This window comes from Arachis hypogaea, chromosome 4 (assembly GCF_003086295.3).
Source record: "Arachis hypogaea cultivar Tifrunner chromosome 4, arahy.Tifrunner.gnm2.J5K5, whole genome shotgun sequence".
Classification (NCBI taxonomy): Eukaryota; Viridiplantae; Streptophyta; class Magnoliopsida; order Fabales; family Fabaceae; genus Arachis; species Arachis hypogaea.
In genome coordinates this window covers 49,455,870-49,470,667 of record NC_092039.1, presented here as the reverse complement: position 1 = coordinate 49,470,667, position 14,798 = coordinate 49,455,870, and the positions used below count along the sequence as shown (strand labels likewise).

At 39.6% G+C, this 14,798-nt stretch overlaps 1 protein-coding gene across 1 annotated transcript; it reads right to left on the bottom strand.

Moving 5' to 3' along the window:
* Positions 1–6,586: 6,586 nt before the first annotated feature.
* Positions 6,587–7,897, bottom strand: LOC112794854 (uncharacterized). The gene is made up of 2 exons (XM_025836828.1): positions 7,124–7,897; positions 6,587–7,033 (listed from the first exon to the last, which is right to left on the bottom strand). Exons 1-2 carry the CDS (start codon positions 7,895–7,897, stop codon positions 6,587–6,589), a joined length of 1,221 nt encoding a protein of 406 aa, XP_025692613.1.
* Positions 7,898–14,798: the final 6,901 nt, after the last annotated feature.

Here is a 14,798-nt window from a genome sequence, read left to right as displayed (position 1 = left end):
CTCGATCATGTCGGAATAGAATCCATTGATTCTTTTGCGTCTGTCACCACACCCAACAATCACGAGTTTGATGCTCGTCACAGTCATTCAATCCCTGAATCCTACTCGAAATACCACAGACAAGGTTTAGACTTTCTGGATTCTCAAGAATGGCCGCCAAAGGATTCTAGCTTATACCACGAAGATTCTAGTTAAGGAATCCAAGAGATACACGCTCGGTCTAAGGTAGAACGGAAGTGGTTGTCAGTCACGCATTCATAAGTGAGAATGATGATGAGTGTCACGGATCATCACATTCATCATGTTGAAGTGCAACGAATATCTTAGAACAAAAATAAGCTGAATTGAATTGAAAATAGTAGTAATTACATTAAAACTCGAGGTACAGCAGAGCTCCACACCCTTAATCTATGGTGTGTAGAAACTCCACCGTTGAAAATACATAAATGATGGTCCAGGCATGGCCAAATAGTCAGTCCCCATAAACGTGATCAAAGGATCATAAGGTGAACCAAAAATAACCCAAAGATGTGGTCAAAAGACGACTAGTACAGTAGTAAAAAGTTCTATTTAGTGCAGAAATCAACTTCCGGGCCCACTTTGGTGTGTGCTTGGGCTGAGCTTGAGCTTTACACATGCAGAGGCTTCTTCTAGAGTTAAACGCCAATTTGTAACATGTTTTTGGCGTTTAACTCTGGTTTGTAATGTGTTTCTGGCGTTTTACTCCAGAATGCAGCATGGAACTGGCGTGGAACGCCAGTTTGCATCGTCTTAACTCGAATAAAGTGTGGACTATTATATATTGTTGGAAAGCTCTGGATGTCTACTTTCCAACGCCGTTAAAAGCGCTCCATTTGAAGTTCTGTAGCTCTAGAAAATCCATTTCGAGTGCAAGTAGGTTAGCCTCCTATCAGATTTTTGCTCAGGTCCCTCAATTTCAGCCAGAAAATACCTGAAATCACAGAAAAACACACAAACTCATAGTAAAGTCTAGAAATGTGAATTTTTCATAAAAACTAATAAAAACATCCCTAAAAGTAGCTAGATCCTACTAAAAACTACCTAAAAATAATGCCAAAAAGCGTATAAATTATCCGCTCATCACCTAGGTTACTAGTTTAGTATTTAAACAACTTTTAGAGATTTATTTTGTACCTCATGACATTTTAGATCTGAACTTTGTATCTTTGACGGCATGAGTCTCTAAACTCCATTGTTGGGGGTGAGGAGCTCTGTTGTGTCTCGATGGATTAATGCAATTATTTATGTTTTCTATTCAAACACGCTTGTTTCTATCTAAGATATTCATTTGCACTTCAATATGATGAATGTGATGATCCGTGACACTCATCACCATTTTCAATCAATGAATGCGTGCCTGACAACCGCCTCCGTTCTACCTTAGATTGAATGAGTATCTCTTGGATTCCTTGAATGAGTATAAGCTAGAATCCATTGGCAGCATTCTTGAGAATCCGAAAAGTCTAAACCTTGTCTATGGTATTCCGAGTAGGATTCAGGGATTGGATGTCTGTGACGAGCTTCAAACTCACAAAGGTTGGGCGTAGTGACTGACGCAAAAGGATCAATGGATCCTAGTCCAACATGAGTGAGAACCGACAAATGATTAGCCGTGTGGTGACAGTGCACCTGGACCATTTTCACTGAGAGGACGGATGGTAGCCATTGACAACAGTGATCCACCAGCATACAGCTTGCCATAGGAGGAACCATGCGTGTGTGAAGAAGAAGACAGGGGGAAAGCAGAGATTCAGAAGACAAAGCATCTCCAAAACTCCAACACATTCTCCATTACTACATAACAAGGGCGAGTCATTTCCTTTTACTCTTAAAGCCACAAAGAGCTCTAAGCTGGCCATCTGTTTCGAGTAAACCATATTCAAGTGGAAAAGTAAAGATAAAAAGCTAAGGATTTTACCCATTTTAAGTTTGTATTGGGCGGTAATGGCCTTGGGATAGGTGTTTCCAGTGGTTTTGCAAGCTCTACTTTTGTGAATTCTTCCACTTTTTTGCGAATTTCTTCAACTGCAACCACGTCTTGATCCAAGTCTTCGATATCTTCCTCATCACTTGAGTCATAATTGGGAGGTTGAGAAAAGTCCACCTCTGCATCATCTTCGTATTCACTTGGGGAAGATTCTTCTATTTCAAAAAATTCACTTGCGGATGCAAGTTCATTACTAGGAGAACTTGACTTGTGATTATCAACATGATGGAAACCTACTTCTTGAGTTGTTTCGTCCAGTTCTTCATAAGATACCTACTTTAGGGGTTGTGCACTCTCCTCCTTAGCATCGATCACAAATTTCTTGACGGAATTCTCCTCAATTCTGGATTCCCATGGAGGTTCAGCGTCTCCTAAGTCTTCAACCAACTCTTCTTATTCTATAATGACAGCTCCCTCCTCTTGTTCCAGTACAAAGTCATGCTCCGTACTGTCTAATGGAGTTTCTAGTATCTCCTTCATGCAACGTTCTTCATTAGATTGTCCACATGGAGCCATGGGAGTTTATTGAGTGTCCAAACATCGGAGAAGTAATTGATTTATCGCTTGATTCAATTGGTGAAGGGTTGCATGAAATTTTTCTACTGTTTCCTTGAGACGTTCCTTGATAGATTCCTTGGTTGATGGATATAGATATGGTGCATAGGAAAGTGGTGGTTCTTGGGAGTAATTGGATTGGAATTGGTGTGGATAGGGTTAGGGTCATATGGAGGTGAATGGTGGTAGGGGGCTTGTGAGTGTAGTGGTTTAAAGCTGTGTTGAGAAGGTGGTTCATAAGCATATGATGGGGCTTGTTGGTAGCCACAGGGGGGTCCACTATATCTGTCATCTGGTATACACCTCAGAATGGCTCTTGACCATAGTAATTTGGTGGGTGTTAGTTGTCACGAAAGTGTCCACCATAGCTATTGTCCTGACATGCATTCTGGAATGGTCGTGGTCCATGGTATCTTGGAGGGTGTTGTTGCCTAAAGGGTTGATCAGATCCTCGTGGCTCCGTTCATCTTTGATTGTTTTGACCTTGATGCATGTTCCTATTATAGCTTCCATTCCTTTCAACACTATTAGAACCAAATTCAAAGCGATGGGGGTGAGAACTCATAGTAACTAATAAAAATTAAAAAATAAAAACAAAAATAAATAAATAAGAAAAATAAAATATTTACAATAACCCAAAATAAGGCACAAGTTTGCAATTCCCCGGCAACGGCGCCATTTTGACATTAGGACTTTCTATCGGTAAAGAAATTCACAAATATAATTGCGTTGTAAGTATAGTTTCTAAACCAACAGAGAATCCTTTCGTACAAAAGTTTGGTTGTAACAAGTAACAAAACCTAATAAAATTTATAACCGAAGTATTCAAACCTTGGGTCGTCTTCTCAAGGAATTGCAGGAAAGTAGGATATATTATTGGTTATGGAAAAAGATATATTTTATTTTGGATATTTGAAATAAGGAACAAGTAAGAGTGAAGTACCAACCCGGCCCCTGTCCATTTCCAGGAATGACAACGCGACTCCTCAAAATAAAATCGATCCAGTTCGGTCCCTGTCCCCGATTTTCGTCACACAAGACGGTCCCCATGCATTTTTCTCCGGCTAGGCTTGACGGAAAATGCTGAGCTGGCTCATTCGGTGCTTGACCTGTCATAAGAGGTGGATGACGTGTTCAATCAGTGCTGAGCTGGAGAAATTGAAATAGATAGGGGCTAATTTGTCCTACCCAGTCACCATTTAAACGACGTCGTTTCAGTGGGAAGCAACGTTTCATGTGCTTTTGAGAAGGTGGGTTTCCATAAAAACCCTTCCCCCAACAACGACATCCTAACAGAGCCATGAGCAGCAGCAACGAACCAGTGTCAAGTTCCATGTATGGGAGTGGAAGAGAAGTTTTTAAAGATGAAGGCAGAAGTCCTCTAAGTGTATCTGTAGGAAGTGTTGCTGTACTGAAGAAGAAGAAGTTCATTGCTCCACGATGCCAGTGTGGGGCGCATGCTATTTTGTTTCTCTCTTCAATAGAATTGAACCCTAATCGGTTATTTTTTGGATGTCCACACTTCAAGGTAATTTGAAATTTAATTTAAGTTTTGTTTATTTTAACTCAGATGTGACATCTTATGAGATGTGGGTATATTCTACAGAGCACAAAACCGCATTGTAAATTTTTTGCATGGTTGGATGATTATGTTGCATCATTTGAAGAGTTTTCCAAAAATTCTCCTGATATAGAAGGTTGGACGCGAGATCAGAGTCAGATTCCTGATGCTGCTGGTGTTGATGCTGGAAAACTGAGGGAACTAGATGCAAGAGTTAGTGGGTTAGAATTGGAAGCTAAAAATTGTAATGCCAATAGTGGTTCTAGTGGCGTATTGTTAAAGCTTTTGTTATTGCTTTTGTATTTGGAATTGTGATCTCCAAATTTTTTTGAGGCATATGAGTAGCAAGAACCTTCTGTGACACTAGGTTCATAGTGTGTCTTGTTTCTTACAAGTGTATATTGTATTACTTTAGAAGTATGTATGTTATTTCAGATGAGATTATGATTTGATCCAAGAAAAAGGGTCTATTACTACTTTGATGAATTCTAGAAGCATGTAGTCATACAGATTTCTTACTGGAAAATGTTGGATAAACAAACCCAGAAGATGTCTTATATAAAATATTAATAGAAAATAACCAAACATGTCCTTGTTCAGCATGAGAAAGGGACAACTTATAGCCCTCTAACACCAAAAAGAAGGCCAACATGTAGCCTTGAACCAAAATGTTTCCTAAATTCTCAAGTTTCAAACTGAGTTAAACATCTTATACATCAGTCTAATAGAGTTTCAAAATGACTTAAACATGCATACAAACACTTAAAAGCTTCCAAAATATTTCCTAGATTTCTAAACACTGACACTTAGACTAATAACAAAAGGAGTAATTCTTATCATCTATGTCAACAGCAACATATCAGATATCAAGTCTTCCTAGGAGGTATAAACCCAGGGGTAGGAATGAACTTGAAAAGCCTTGCTGCAGTCCCAGAACTTGCTGCAGCCATGGTCTCAGCAGAAGGAGCACTTTGTTGAAAGGGAACATTAGCAGTTGTTGTCCTCGGGTTCACAGCCTGACCGGTTGGAACACATGGTATAAGACCTGATGCTGCTTGAACTGATGGTGGAGTAGGTTGTCCAAATGAAGGTGGAGGCGAGATAAGAGCGGTTGGGGGCCTAACCATAGGGTGCTTTTTTCTTTGGGCATAACTGAGGTTGGGGGTGGAGCAGGGTTGTGGGGGTGGTTGATTCAGGTTCATAGCCTCTCCTGCAACCTATAACAAAAATTTAATGAGAATAAAATAAACAAAAAGTTTAAAACAACATTGACCAATCACTATATCTCATCTGTCTGTGGTGCATTTTGTGAAAGGGGAATTTCTTCTCCCTGTTCTTGTTGGTCAGAAGTACCATTCTTATGCATTGTCTTTGGAAGTTTCTTCTTATACTTCTTTGCCTTTGTCTAGCATAGGAGTATAAACACGTTAGTGCAAGGAGAGTGTAATATGTCATCTTACAACAATAGGGATAAGGAGCAGGGTAAAAGATATTACCTGTGGATCCATAGGTGGGGGAGGTTGAACACTAGCACTGTTCAAATTGACATTAGGTCCTACATCCTAATCATATAAACAACCAATAGTGAGACACATAAACCCCTCACAATATTTACATGAGACAACTAAACCCTTCATAAATTTTAAATGAGACACTTAAACCCTTAACAACTACTACTGTGTACCAAATCGAACCCTAATTACTTGGCCTCTGTTCTGGTTTGTGTAAAAGGGTACAATCTGCAACCCCTTCCCCTTACCAGCTCTTCTCTCTTTCTTGGTCAATGGCTGCCAGTTTGGGTCCTTTGGGTCATTCTTACAGGTCTTGTAGTAATGCCCAAGCTGTCCACACTTGCTGCATGTCACTTCAATGGTCTTCTTGACTTTAGTGGCGTGCATCTCAGGTTCTACAGGATCTACATTCCTCTTCATCTTGGGGCGATGAGCTGGTCTCTTGATGTTGGGTGGTTCCGTTCTTGGAGCATCACACGGGGTCCAGTACTCCTCTGAATTAACTGGTTTGATGCAATGCATATATATTGCTCTGATTGATTGCATGGTGAGCCATTTATGCACATGCTCCTCTGACTTCAGACCAATTTTATATATTGATGCAACAACGTGACAACAAGGCATGCCTAACAAGAAGCACAATCCAGACATGCAATCCACAAGGTGTTATGATACAATAATTCAAATAATGCTTGATTCATAAACAACAAGTATGCCAATATTCCAGCACCAACACAACAGAAATTTATAAAATTCCATAAGATACAATAAATCAGATAAGATGATTTCATAAACAACCTTACCAGTAAGTTGCCAAACATTACAAGTGCAGGTCCTTTGTTGAAGGTTAAATCCAACCTTTCTTGCCCCTTTGTGAACCTCGAAGAGCACCCTATCATTGTCTCCAGCCCAAATGGCTCTCCACTTATTAACTTTAGGTTTCATAAACTCCTAAAGTTTCTTCTGCTGTACTGGTGCCAATTGACCGCTATAACTCTCAAGCTTCTTCTTATGTGTTGCCATTTTTCTCATTAAATAGCATCTCAAGTCTTCACACATCGTTAATATGGGCTTTCCCCGATACTCTATGATCTTCGCGTTCCACACCTCGCACATGTTGTTGGTTATATTATCCACCTTCGGCCCATGACTGAAATATGCTTTAGTCCACAAAGCCGGATCAAATCGCTGTAAATACTCCCATGCACCAAGATTGATTTTCTTCATTTTCTCCATGCATGCATTGAATTCCTGGAATGTTGTGCATCTTGTTGCTTCCCATACCATTTGCTTTGTTTGCTGGTCTTTGAAATGCTTGATAAAGTTTTTCCAAATATGTAGCACACAATTGCGATGGTGTGCATTAGGCATTACTTTCTTGATAGCTAACTCTAGCCCCTGCAATCGTTACAGACACAGAAATAGTTTAACAGTTTACATATCACTTGCATTTTTCATGAAAGATAACAAACAAACTAATTGAATTACCTTCTGCTGATCACTTATAAAATTCCATCCATGTTGTGTCACCAACCCCAAATCATCCTGCAACAGCGTTAGGAACCACTTCCAGGTGTCCTTACATTCATTAGGGACAACATCGTATGCTATGACAAAAAAATTGTTGTTTGCGTCTTGGCCCACTGCACTCAGTAATTGTCTGCCATAATACCCTTTCAAAAAATAGCCATCTCGGCCAATTAATGGCCTACAACTCTGAATGAAACTCTTATTGGAAGCGTTTAAGCTAATGTATAACCTATCAAATAATGGGAGGGCTTCAGGTTGTGGTATTATCTCCATCAATGCTGTGGACCTGGGATTACTCTGATGAATCTCACTCAAGTAGTCTCTAACCTTTCCATACTGTGCCCATGCATTACCAATGACCATCTCTCTAGCTACTTTCAAGGCCCTCGCAATCATTCTATAGTTAAGTTGCACATTATACTCCTCAATCATGTGATCTATTGCCTGCCTTGGTTTCAAATCAGGATGGATTAGTAGTCTCTTAATGAGCTTCGATGCCACCCAGCCCCTATCTGCCATGTTGCTGCCATAGTCTCTGGCACAGGTGTGCTCATCTATCAAAGTTTTCACCTGGAAACACCTACTAGCACTATTCCAATATGTGAAAATCAGCCATGGACAATCCTCAGCAGCACATGCTTCCCTCAGCCTATGCTTTTCATTTTTAATATATAACACATCCTTTCCCTCAAATACAAAGTAGTCTTTTAAAGCCTTCTTGAACGTTTCCATTAGGGGTGGCAACACTACCCGAACCCGCGGGTACCCACCCCGCCCCTACCCGCTCGGGGCGGGTAATTACCCGCCCCCGCACCGGGGCGGGTTTTAACGGGGCGGGTTCTTGGGCGGGGCGGGGCGGGGTCGGGTTTAGGTTAAACCCGCCCCTACCCGCTCCGGTATATATAATATATATAAATATATATATTTTTAATATATAATATATGTAACATATATAAAATAATTAGTAAAATGATTAATAATATTATATCATATATAAATTTTTACTTTAATTTATGTTATATATGTAAATGGTGGTTATATAATTTTTAAAATTTTATTTTATTTGTTGGATTTAATAATTATAGGGGCGGGTAGGGGCGGGGCGGGTACCCGCAGGGGCGGGTTAGGGTTTAACATTTTACTACCCGCAGGTAGGGCGGGGCGGGTTTGATGCGGGTTTTTTGTAGGGCGGGGCGGGGTCGGGTAGAGCAAAAACCCGCCCCTACCCGCCCCATTGCCACCCCTAGTTTCCATTGTAGGAAACATCTGACAAACCTTAAACACTACCTTTCAATACTCAGTATCCTCACTAAAGTAATCATATACAGTCCTTCCCTTATGCTCAGAAGAAACTGGGCTCTTGAAGGCCTCACTCTCATACTCATATGGTTTCTCAAAATCACTATCCATCTCAAACTCAGTTGGGACTGAGCTTCGGTTACTAGGCCCATCACCCACATTAGGACCCTCACCTGATCCACCTACAGGTCCATCTCTTTGGTCTATTTATCCAGCCCCAACATTTAGTCCAGCTTCTCTACTTTGGCCCTCCATCCCCTTCTTGCCTAGTCCATCTCTTAAGATATGCCTCCTTCTAACACCAGAGTATTTTTTAGATGTTCTATTCTTTGCAGTCCTTGGTGATTGTCTTAGGGTATTACTACTTACACCACCCTTCTTTCCCTCGTGCTTTTTAAGTGACACTATTTTTTTAGGCACACTATTCTTCTTCTTAGTTCTTTTTTCCTCATCTGTACTTTTATCCTCAGTTTCATACCCAGCAGCCTCATTACTCGTCTTTTTCTTTGCTGAAATTCCCTTTTTTGGAACCTTTTTCTTTCTCTTATTTTCTTCTTCACTACCACTATCATCTGTCTCAAATCTAGGGGGAGGAGGCTTGTAAGGCTCATCCTCTGTTGTCTCATATCCATCATCAGTTGATGACGATGATGATGATGAATCCAACACAACAGTCTCCTCAACCATATCTTCTTCAACTACATCAGGCATGTCCACATCGTGTTCAAAGTAGATGTATAGCTCATCAGTTTCCCTGTACCTCAACTTATCCTCCTTCATTTGATTAATTTCTATGTCTCCTTTAATTACATGGAGTCCAGCTTCCATATTCGGTTCTCCCATATCAAGCCAGAACATCTACTTATACTCCCGGTAACCCAATTCTTTAAATAATTCAACCAAGTCAAAAAAATTTGCATAATCCAAGTCTAAGGGGGGAAATCTCTTTACTTTACCATCCAAGTAGCAGAGATCACCTTCAGAGTTTCTAACAAATCTCCCCCCATGGTGAAACATAGGAATGACCATATATTTAGACATTTACAATCAGTTTATTCAAGCTTTAATAAAATCTCCCTAATAATAAACATGTTTAAACAAAAATGACCACCACTATATTATTTAGTTTTTTCTAAAATGCACATAGTTCAGGGTTATTTGAATTTTTCCATGAATAGGACCACAAAGGGTTGCAGACAACAATGGTTCCTTGTCAGAAGCATAATCAATTTGGGGGGACCACACAATGCACAAGGGACAAATGCTTCATATAGAATCACTAACCTGAACTGTCTGCAGCGTCCTGACACGATTCCGTCCAGCTCTGTCAACAGCACCACCAACCCGCCGTGAACTATGACGTCGTCAACACTGTAAGCAGCAACGTCAGCGCTTCCTCCACCAACACAGCGTCGACAATGGTCTCGAGAAGTGAAGAACCTTTTGACCTAGGGTTTTCTTGTAAATGTCGAGGCTGGGGGAAGGGTTTTTATGGAAACCCACCTTCTCAAAAGCACATGAAATGTTGCTTCCCACTGAAATGACGTCGTTTATATGGTGACTGGTTAGGACAAATTAGCCCCTGTCCATTTCAATTTCTCTAGCTCAGCACTGATTGAACACGTCTGGTGCACGAAATTGTAAATCACACTTTTCACAATTCGTACCACTAACTAGCAAGTGCACTGGGTCATCCAAGTAATACCTTACGTGAGTAAGGGTCGATCCCACGAAGATTGTTGGCTTGAAGCAAGCTATGGTTATCTTGTAATTCTTAGTCAGGATATCAATTATAATTATCAGTTGACTTGCAAATGAACAAGGGAGCATGGATTAAATAATACTTGTTACGCATTAATAGAGAATGTGTTGGAGTTTTGGAGATGCTTTGTCTTCTGAATCTCTACTTTCCCCTTGTCTTCTTTTTCACGCACGCAAGGTTCCTCCTATGGCAAGCTGTATGTTGGTGGATCACCGTTGTCAATGGATACCATCCGCCCTCTCAGTGAAAATGGTCCAGGTGCGCTGTCACCGCACGGCTAATCATCTGTCGGTTTTCACTCATGTTGGAATTTGATCCATTAATCCTTTTGCATCTGTCACTACGCCCAACCTTTGTGAGTTTGAAGCTCGTCACAGACATCCAATCCCTGAATCCTACTTGGAATACCACAGACAAGGTTTAGACTTTTTCAGTTTCTCAAGAATACTGCCAATGGATTATAGCTTATACCACGAAGACTCTGATTAAGGAATCCAAGAGATACTCATTCAATCTAAGGTAGAATGGAGGTGGTTGTCAGGCACGTGTTCATAGATTGAGAATGGTGATGAGTGTCACGAATCATCACATTCATCATATTGAAGTGCAAATGAATACCTTAGATAGAAACAAGCGTGTTTGAATAGAAAACAGAAATAATTGCATTAATCCATCGAGACACAGCAGAGCTCCTCACCCCCAACAATGGAGTTTAGAGACTCATGCCATCAAAGATACAAAGTTCAGATCTAAAATGTCATGTGGTACAAAATAAATCTCTAAAATTTGTTTAAATACTAAACTAGTAACCTAGGTTTACAGAAAATGAGTAAACTGAGCTAGATAGTGCAGATATCCATTTCTGGGGCCTACTTGGTGTGTGCTGGCACTGAGACTTGAGCTTTTCATGTGCCTGGGCTGTTTCTGGAGTTAAACACCAGGTTGTAACCTGTTTTGGGCGTTTAACTCCAACTTGTAACCTGTTTCTAGCGTTTAACGCCAGAATAGAACATGGAACTGGCATTAAACGTTAGTTTACATCATTTATCTTCGAGCAAAGTATGGACTATTATATATTTCTAGACAGCCCTGGATGTCTACTTTTTAACGCAATTAAGAGTGCGCCAATTGGACTCCTATAGCTCCAAAAAATCCATTTCGAGTTCAGGGAGGTCAGAATCCAATAGCATCAGCAGTCCTTTTTCAGCCTGAATCAGATTTTTGCTCAGATCCCTCAATTGCAGCCAGAAAATACTTGAAATCATAGAAAAACACACAAACTCATAGTAAAGTCTAGAAATATGAATTTTGCATGAAAACTAATAAAAACATACTAAAAAGTAGCTAGAACCTACTAAAAACTACCTAAAAACAATGCCAAAAAGCGTATAAATTATCCGCTCATCACAACACCAAACTTAAATTGTTGCTTGTCCCCAAGCAACTAAAAATCAAATAGGATAAAAAGAAGAGAATATACTATAAATTCCAAAATATCAATGAAGCTTAGTTCCAATTAGATGAGCAGGACTAGTAGCTTTTTGCTTCTGAACAGTTTTGGCATCTCACTTTATGCTTTGAAGTTTAGAATGATTGGCATCTCTAGGAACTCAGAATTCAGATAGTGTTATTGATTCTCCTAGTTTAGTATGTTGATTCTTGAACACAGCTACTTTGTGAGTCTTGGCCGTGGCCCTAAGCACTTTGTTTTCCAGTATTACCACCGGATACATAAATGCCACAGACACATAATTGGGTGAACCTTTTCAGATTGTGACTTAGCTTTGCTGAAGTCCCCATCAGAGGTGTCCAGAGTTCTTAAGCACACTCTTTTGCTTTGGATCACGACTTTAACCACTCAGTATCAAATTTTTCACTTGGATCTGCATGCCACAAGCACATGGTTATGGACAGTTTGATTTAGCCGCTTAGGCCTGAATTTATTTCCTTGGGCCCTCCTATCCATTGATGCTCAAAGCCTTGGATCCTTTTTACCCTTGCCTTTTGGTTTTAAGGGCTATTGGCTTTTTCTGCTTGCTTTTTCTTTTTCTTTTATATATATTTTTTTCGCCATTTTTTTTCGCAAGCTTTTGTTATTCACTGCTTTTTCTTCCTTCAAGAATCAATTTTATGATTTTTCAGATTATCAATAACATTTCTCTTGTTCATCATTCTTTCAAGAGCCAACAATTTTAACATTCATAAAATTCAATGTTAAAAATATGCACTGTTCAAGCATTCATTCAGGAAACAAAAAGTATTGTCACCACATCAATATAATTAAACTAATTTCAAGGATGAATTTGAAACTCATGTACTTCTTATTCTTTTGTTTTCAGAACATTTTTCATTTAAGAGAGGAGAAGGATTCATGGAGTTATTCATAGCTTTAAGACATAGACACTAGACAATAATGATCATGTAGTAAAGACACAAAACATAGACAAACATGAAGTATGAAAATCGAAAAAAAAACAGAAAAATAAGAACAAGGAAGTTAAGGAATGAGTCCACCTTAGTGATGGCGGCTTGTTCTTCCTCTTGAAGATCTAATGGTGCACCTCTATGTCTCTTCCTTGCCTTTGTTGCTCTTCCTTCAAGGCTCTTTGATCTGTAATCAAATGATCTACCACTGAACTATGGACCCTTGAGATGAACCTCTCCATCTCTCATGACTCAGATGTGGAAGCAACTGCCTTCCCTTTCCTCTTTCTAGAGGTTTCTTCGGCCTTAGGTGCCATAATGGTTATGGAAAAACAAAAAGCAATGCTTTTTCCACACCAAACTTAAAAGGTTTTCTCGTCCTCGAGCAAAAGAAGAAAGAAGGGAGTAGAAGGAGAAGTTAATCCATGCCCCCTTATTCATTTGCAAGTCAACTGATAATTATAATTGATATCCTGACTAAGAATTACAAGATGACCATAGCTTGCTTCAAGCCAACAATCTCCGTGGGATCGACCCTTACTCACGTAAGGTATTACTTGGATGACCCAGTGCACTTGCTGGTTAGTGGTACCAATTGTGAAAAGTGTGATTTATAATTTCGTGCACCAAGTTTTTGGCGCCGTTGCCGGGGATTGTTTGAGTTTGAACAACTAACGGTTTATTTTGTTGCTTAGATTAGGAATAATTTATTTTGCTGTGTTTAGAGTCTCTCATTTTATTTTTAAAAAAAAATTTCGAAAAAAATATATACGTTTATTATTAAAACTACTTTTTCAAAAATACTTCTCTTTTGTTTAGTCCATGCATTTGTTGAATGTGTCTATGTTCTTGTGAACAGTTGCTCCTTTGAGTCTTTCTTTCTAAAATCTTTATCAAAAATATTTTTTCTTTGATTAAATCTTGTGTCAATTTTTAAGTTTGGTGTTCCTTGGTGTTTTCCTTTAGTTTTCGATAATTTTATTGTGGTTTTCTAAAAATTTTAAGTTTGGTGTTCTATCTTCATGTTCTTGATCGTTCCATTTTCAATTTTATTTTGTTTTGTTTGTTTTTGAGTTTTATTTTATTTTATTTTAGTGAACCTGGAATTATTCATAGCATCCACATTAGCATTGCATTTTGCATGCTGCATATATATAAAAAAGGGGGGATCGACGCGCAAGCATCTACGACACTCACGCGTCATGTGTCTATGCGCCCTTGAACAGAGAGTTGCGCGCGAGACGCGCGGGAGTGGTGCGTGGCGCATAAACCATGCCAAGCATTCGCGTACCTCACGTGTACGCATCCCCTATGAAAAATTCAAACCACGCGTTCGCGCCATTGACGCGCATGCTTGACTATGTAAAATTGGCGTAAATGATGTTTGGCCAGAAAGTTGTGTTGGTGTGGGGCTAAAACTGTGCTGGGAGCGCAAGCCCCATCACGCGTACGTGTCCTTGACGCGTGCGCGTCGCTTTTCCACAATGGCCATCCACGCGTATGCGTCCCCGACACGTACGCGTCACTTGAACTTTATGCGATCCATGCGTACTCGTGCTGTACGCATACGCGTCGCATGCGACGCATGATTGAACCATCTATTTGATGATTGTATTTTTGACGGTTTAGAATTTCACCAATGAAATCTCGTTGTAAAGTATAGTTTCTAAACCAAGCAATAATCCAATCATCAAAATGGTACCGTTTCCTGGTAATTGCAATGGTGTTATGTTATTGGTTATTGTATATATGTGAATATTGGGAATAGCTTGCTTTTTGGATTATTGTTTGTTAGTTTTTGCTAGTCTTAGTATTTTGTTTCATTATTTCTTATTAGTCTTTGTTTCTTATTTTCTCTTGCTAATTCTCATTTTGGCTATGAGTGTGATTACAACTATATTGTAGGTGATGAGAACTTCAATGAGAATGTGTATCAAGGATGGGACAATCAAAGGTGGGAGGAGCCATATGCATATGTCCAATCCTCATGGCAACAACCTCCACCAATGCATTATGAAGAAGAGCCATTCTATGATGCATACCAATCCAATGGCTATAGTGAATTTTCTTGTGATTTTCAAGAACCACCACCATATGCCTATGAGTCATATCCTCAACATGAACCTCAACCACACTCACAAGCCTATT

Coding starts and splice junctions, on each gene's coding strand:
- LOC112794854 (XM_025836828.1), bottom strand. CDS start 7,897: ATGGAAACGTTCAAGAAGGCTTTAAAAGACTACTTTGTATTTGAGGGA. Junction 7,034..7,123: donor TTATAAGTGATCAGCAGAAG/GTAATTCAATTA, acceptor TAACGATTGCAG/GGGCTAGAGTTAGCTATCAA.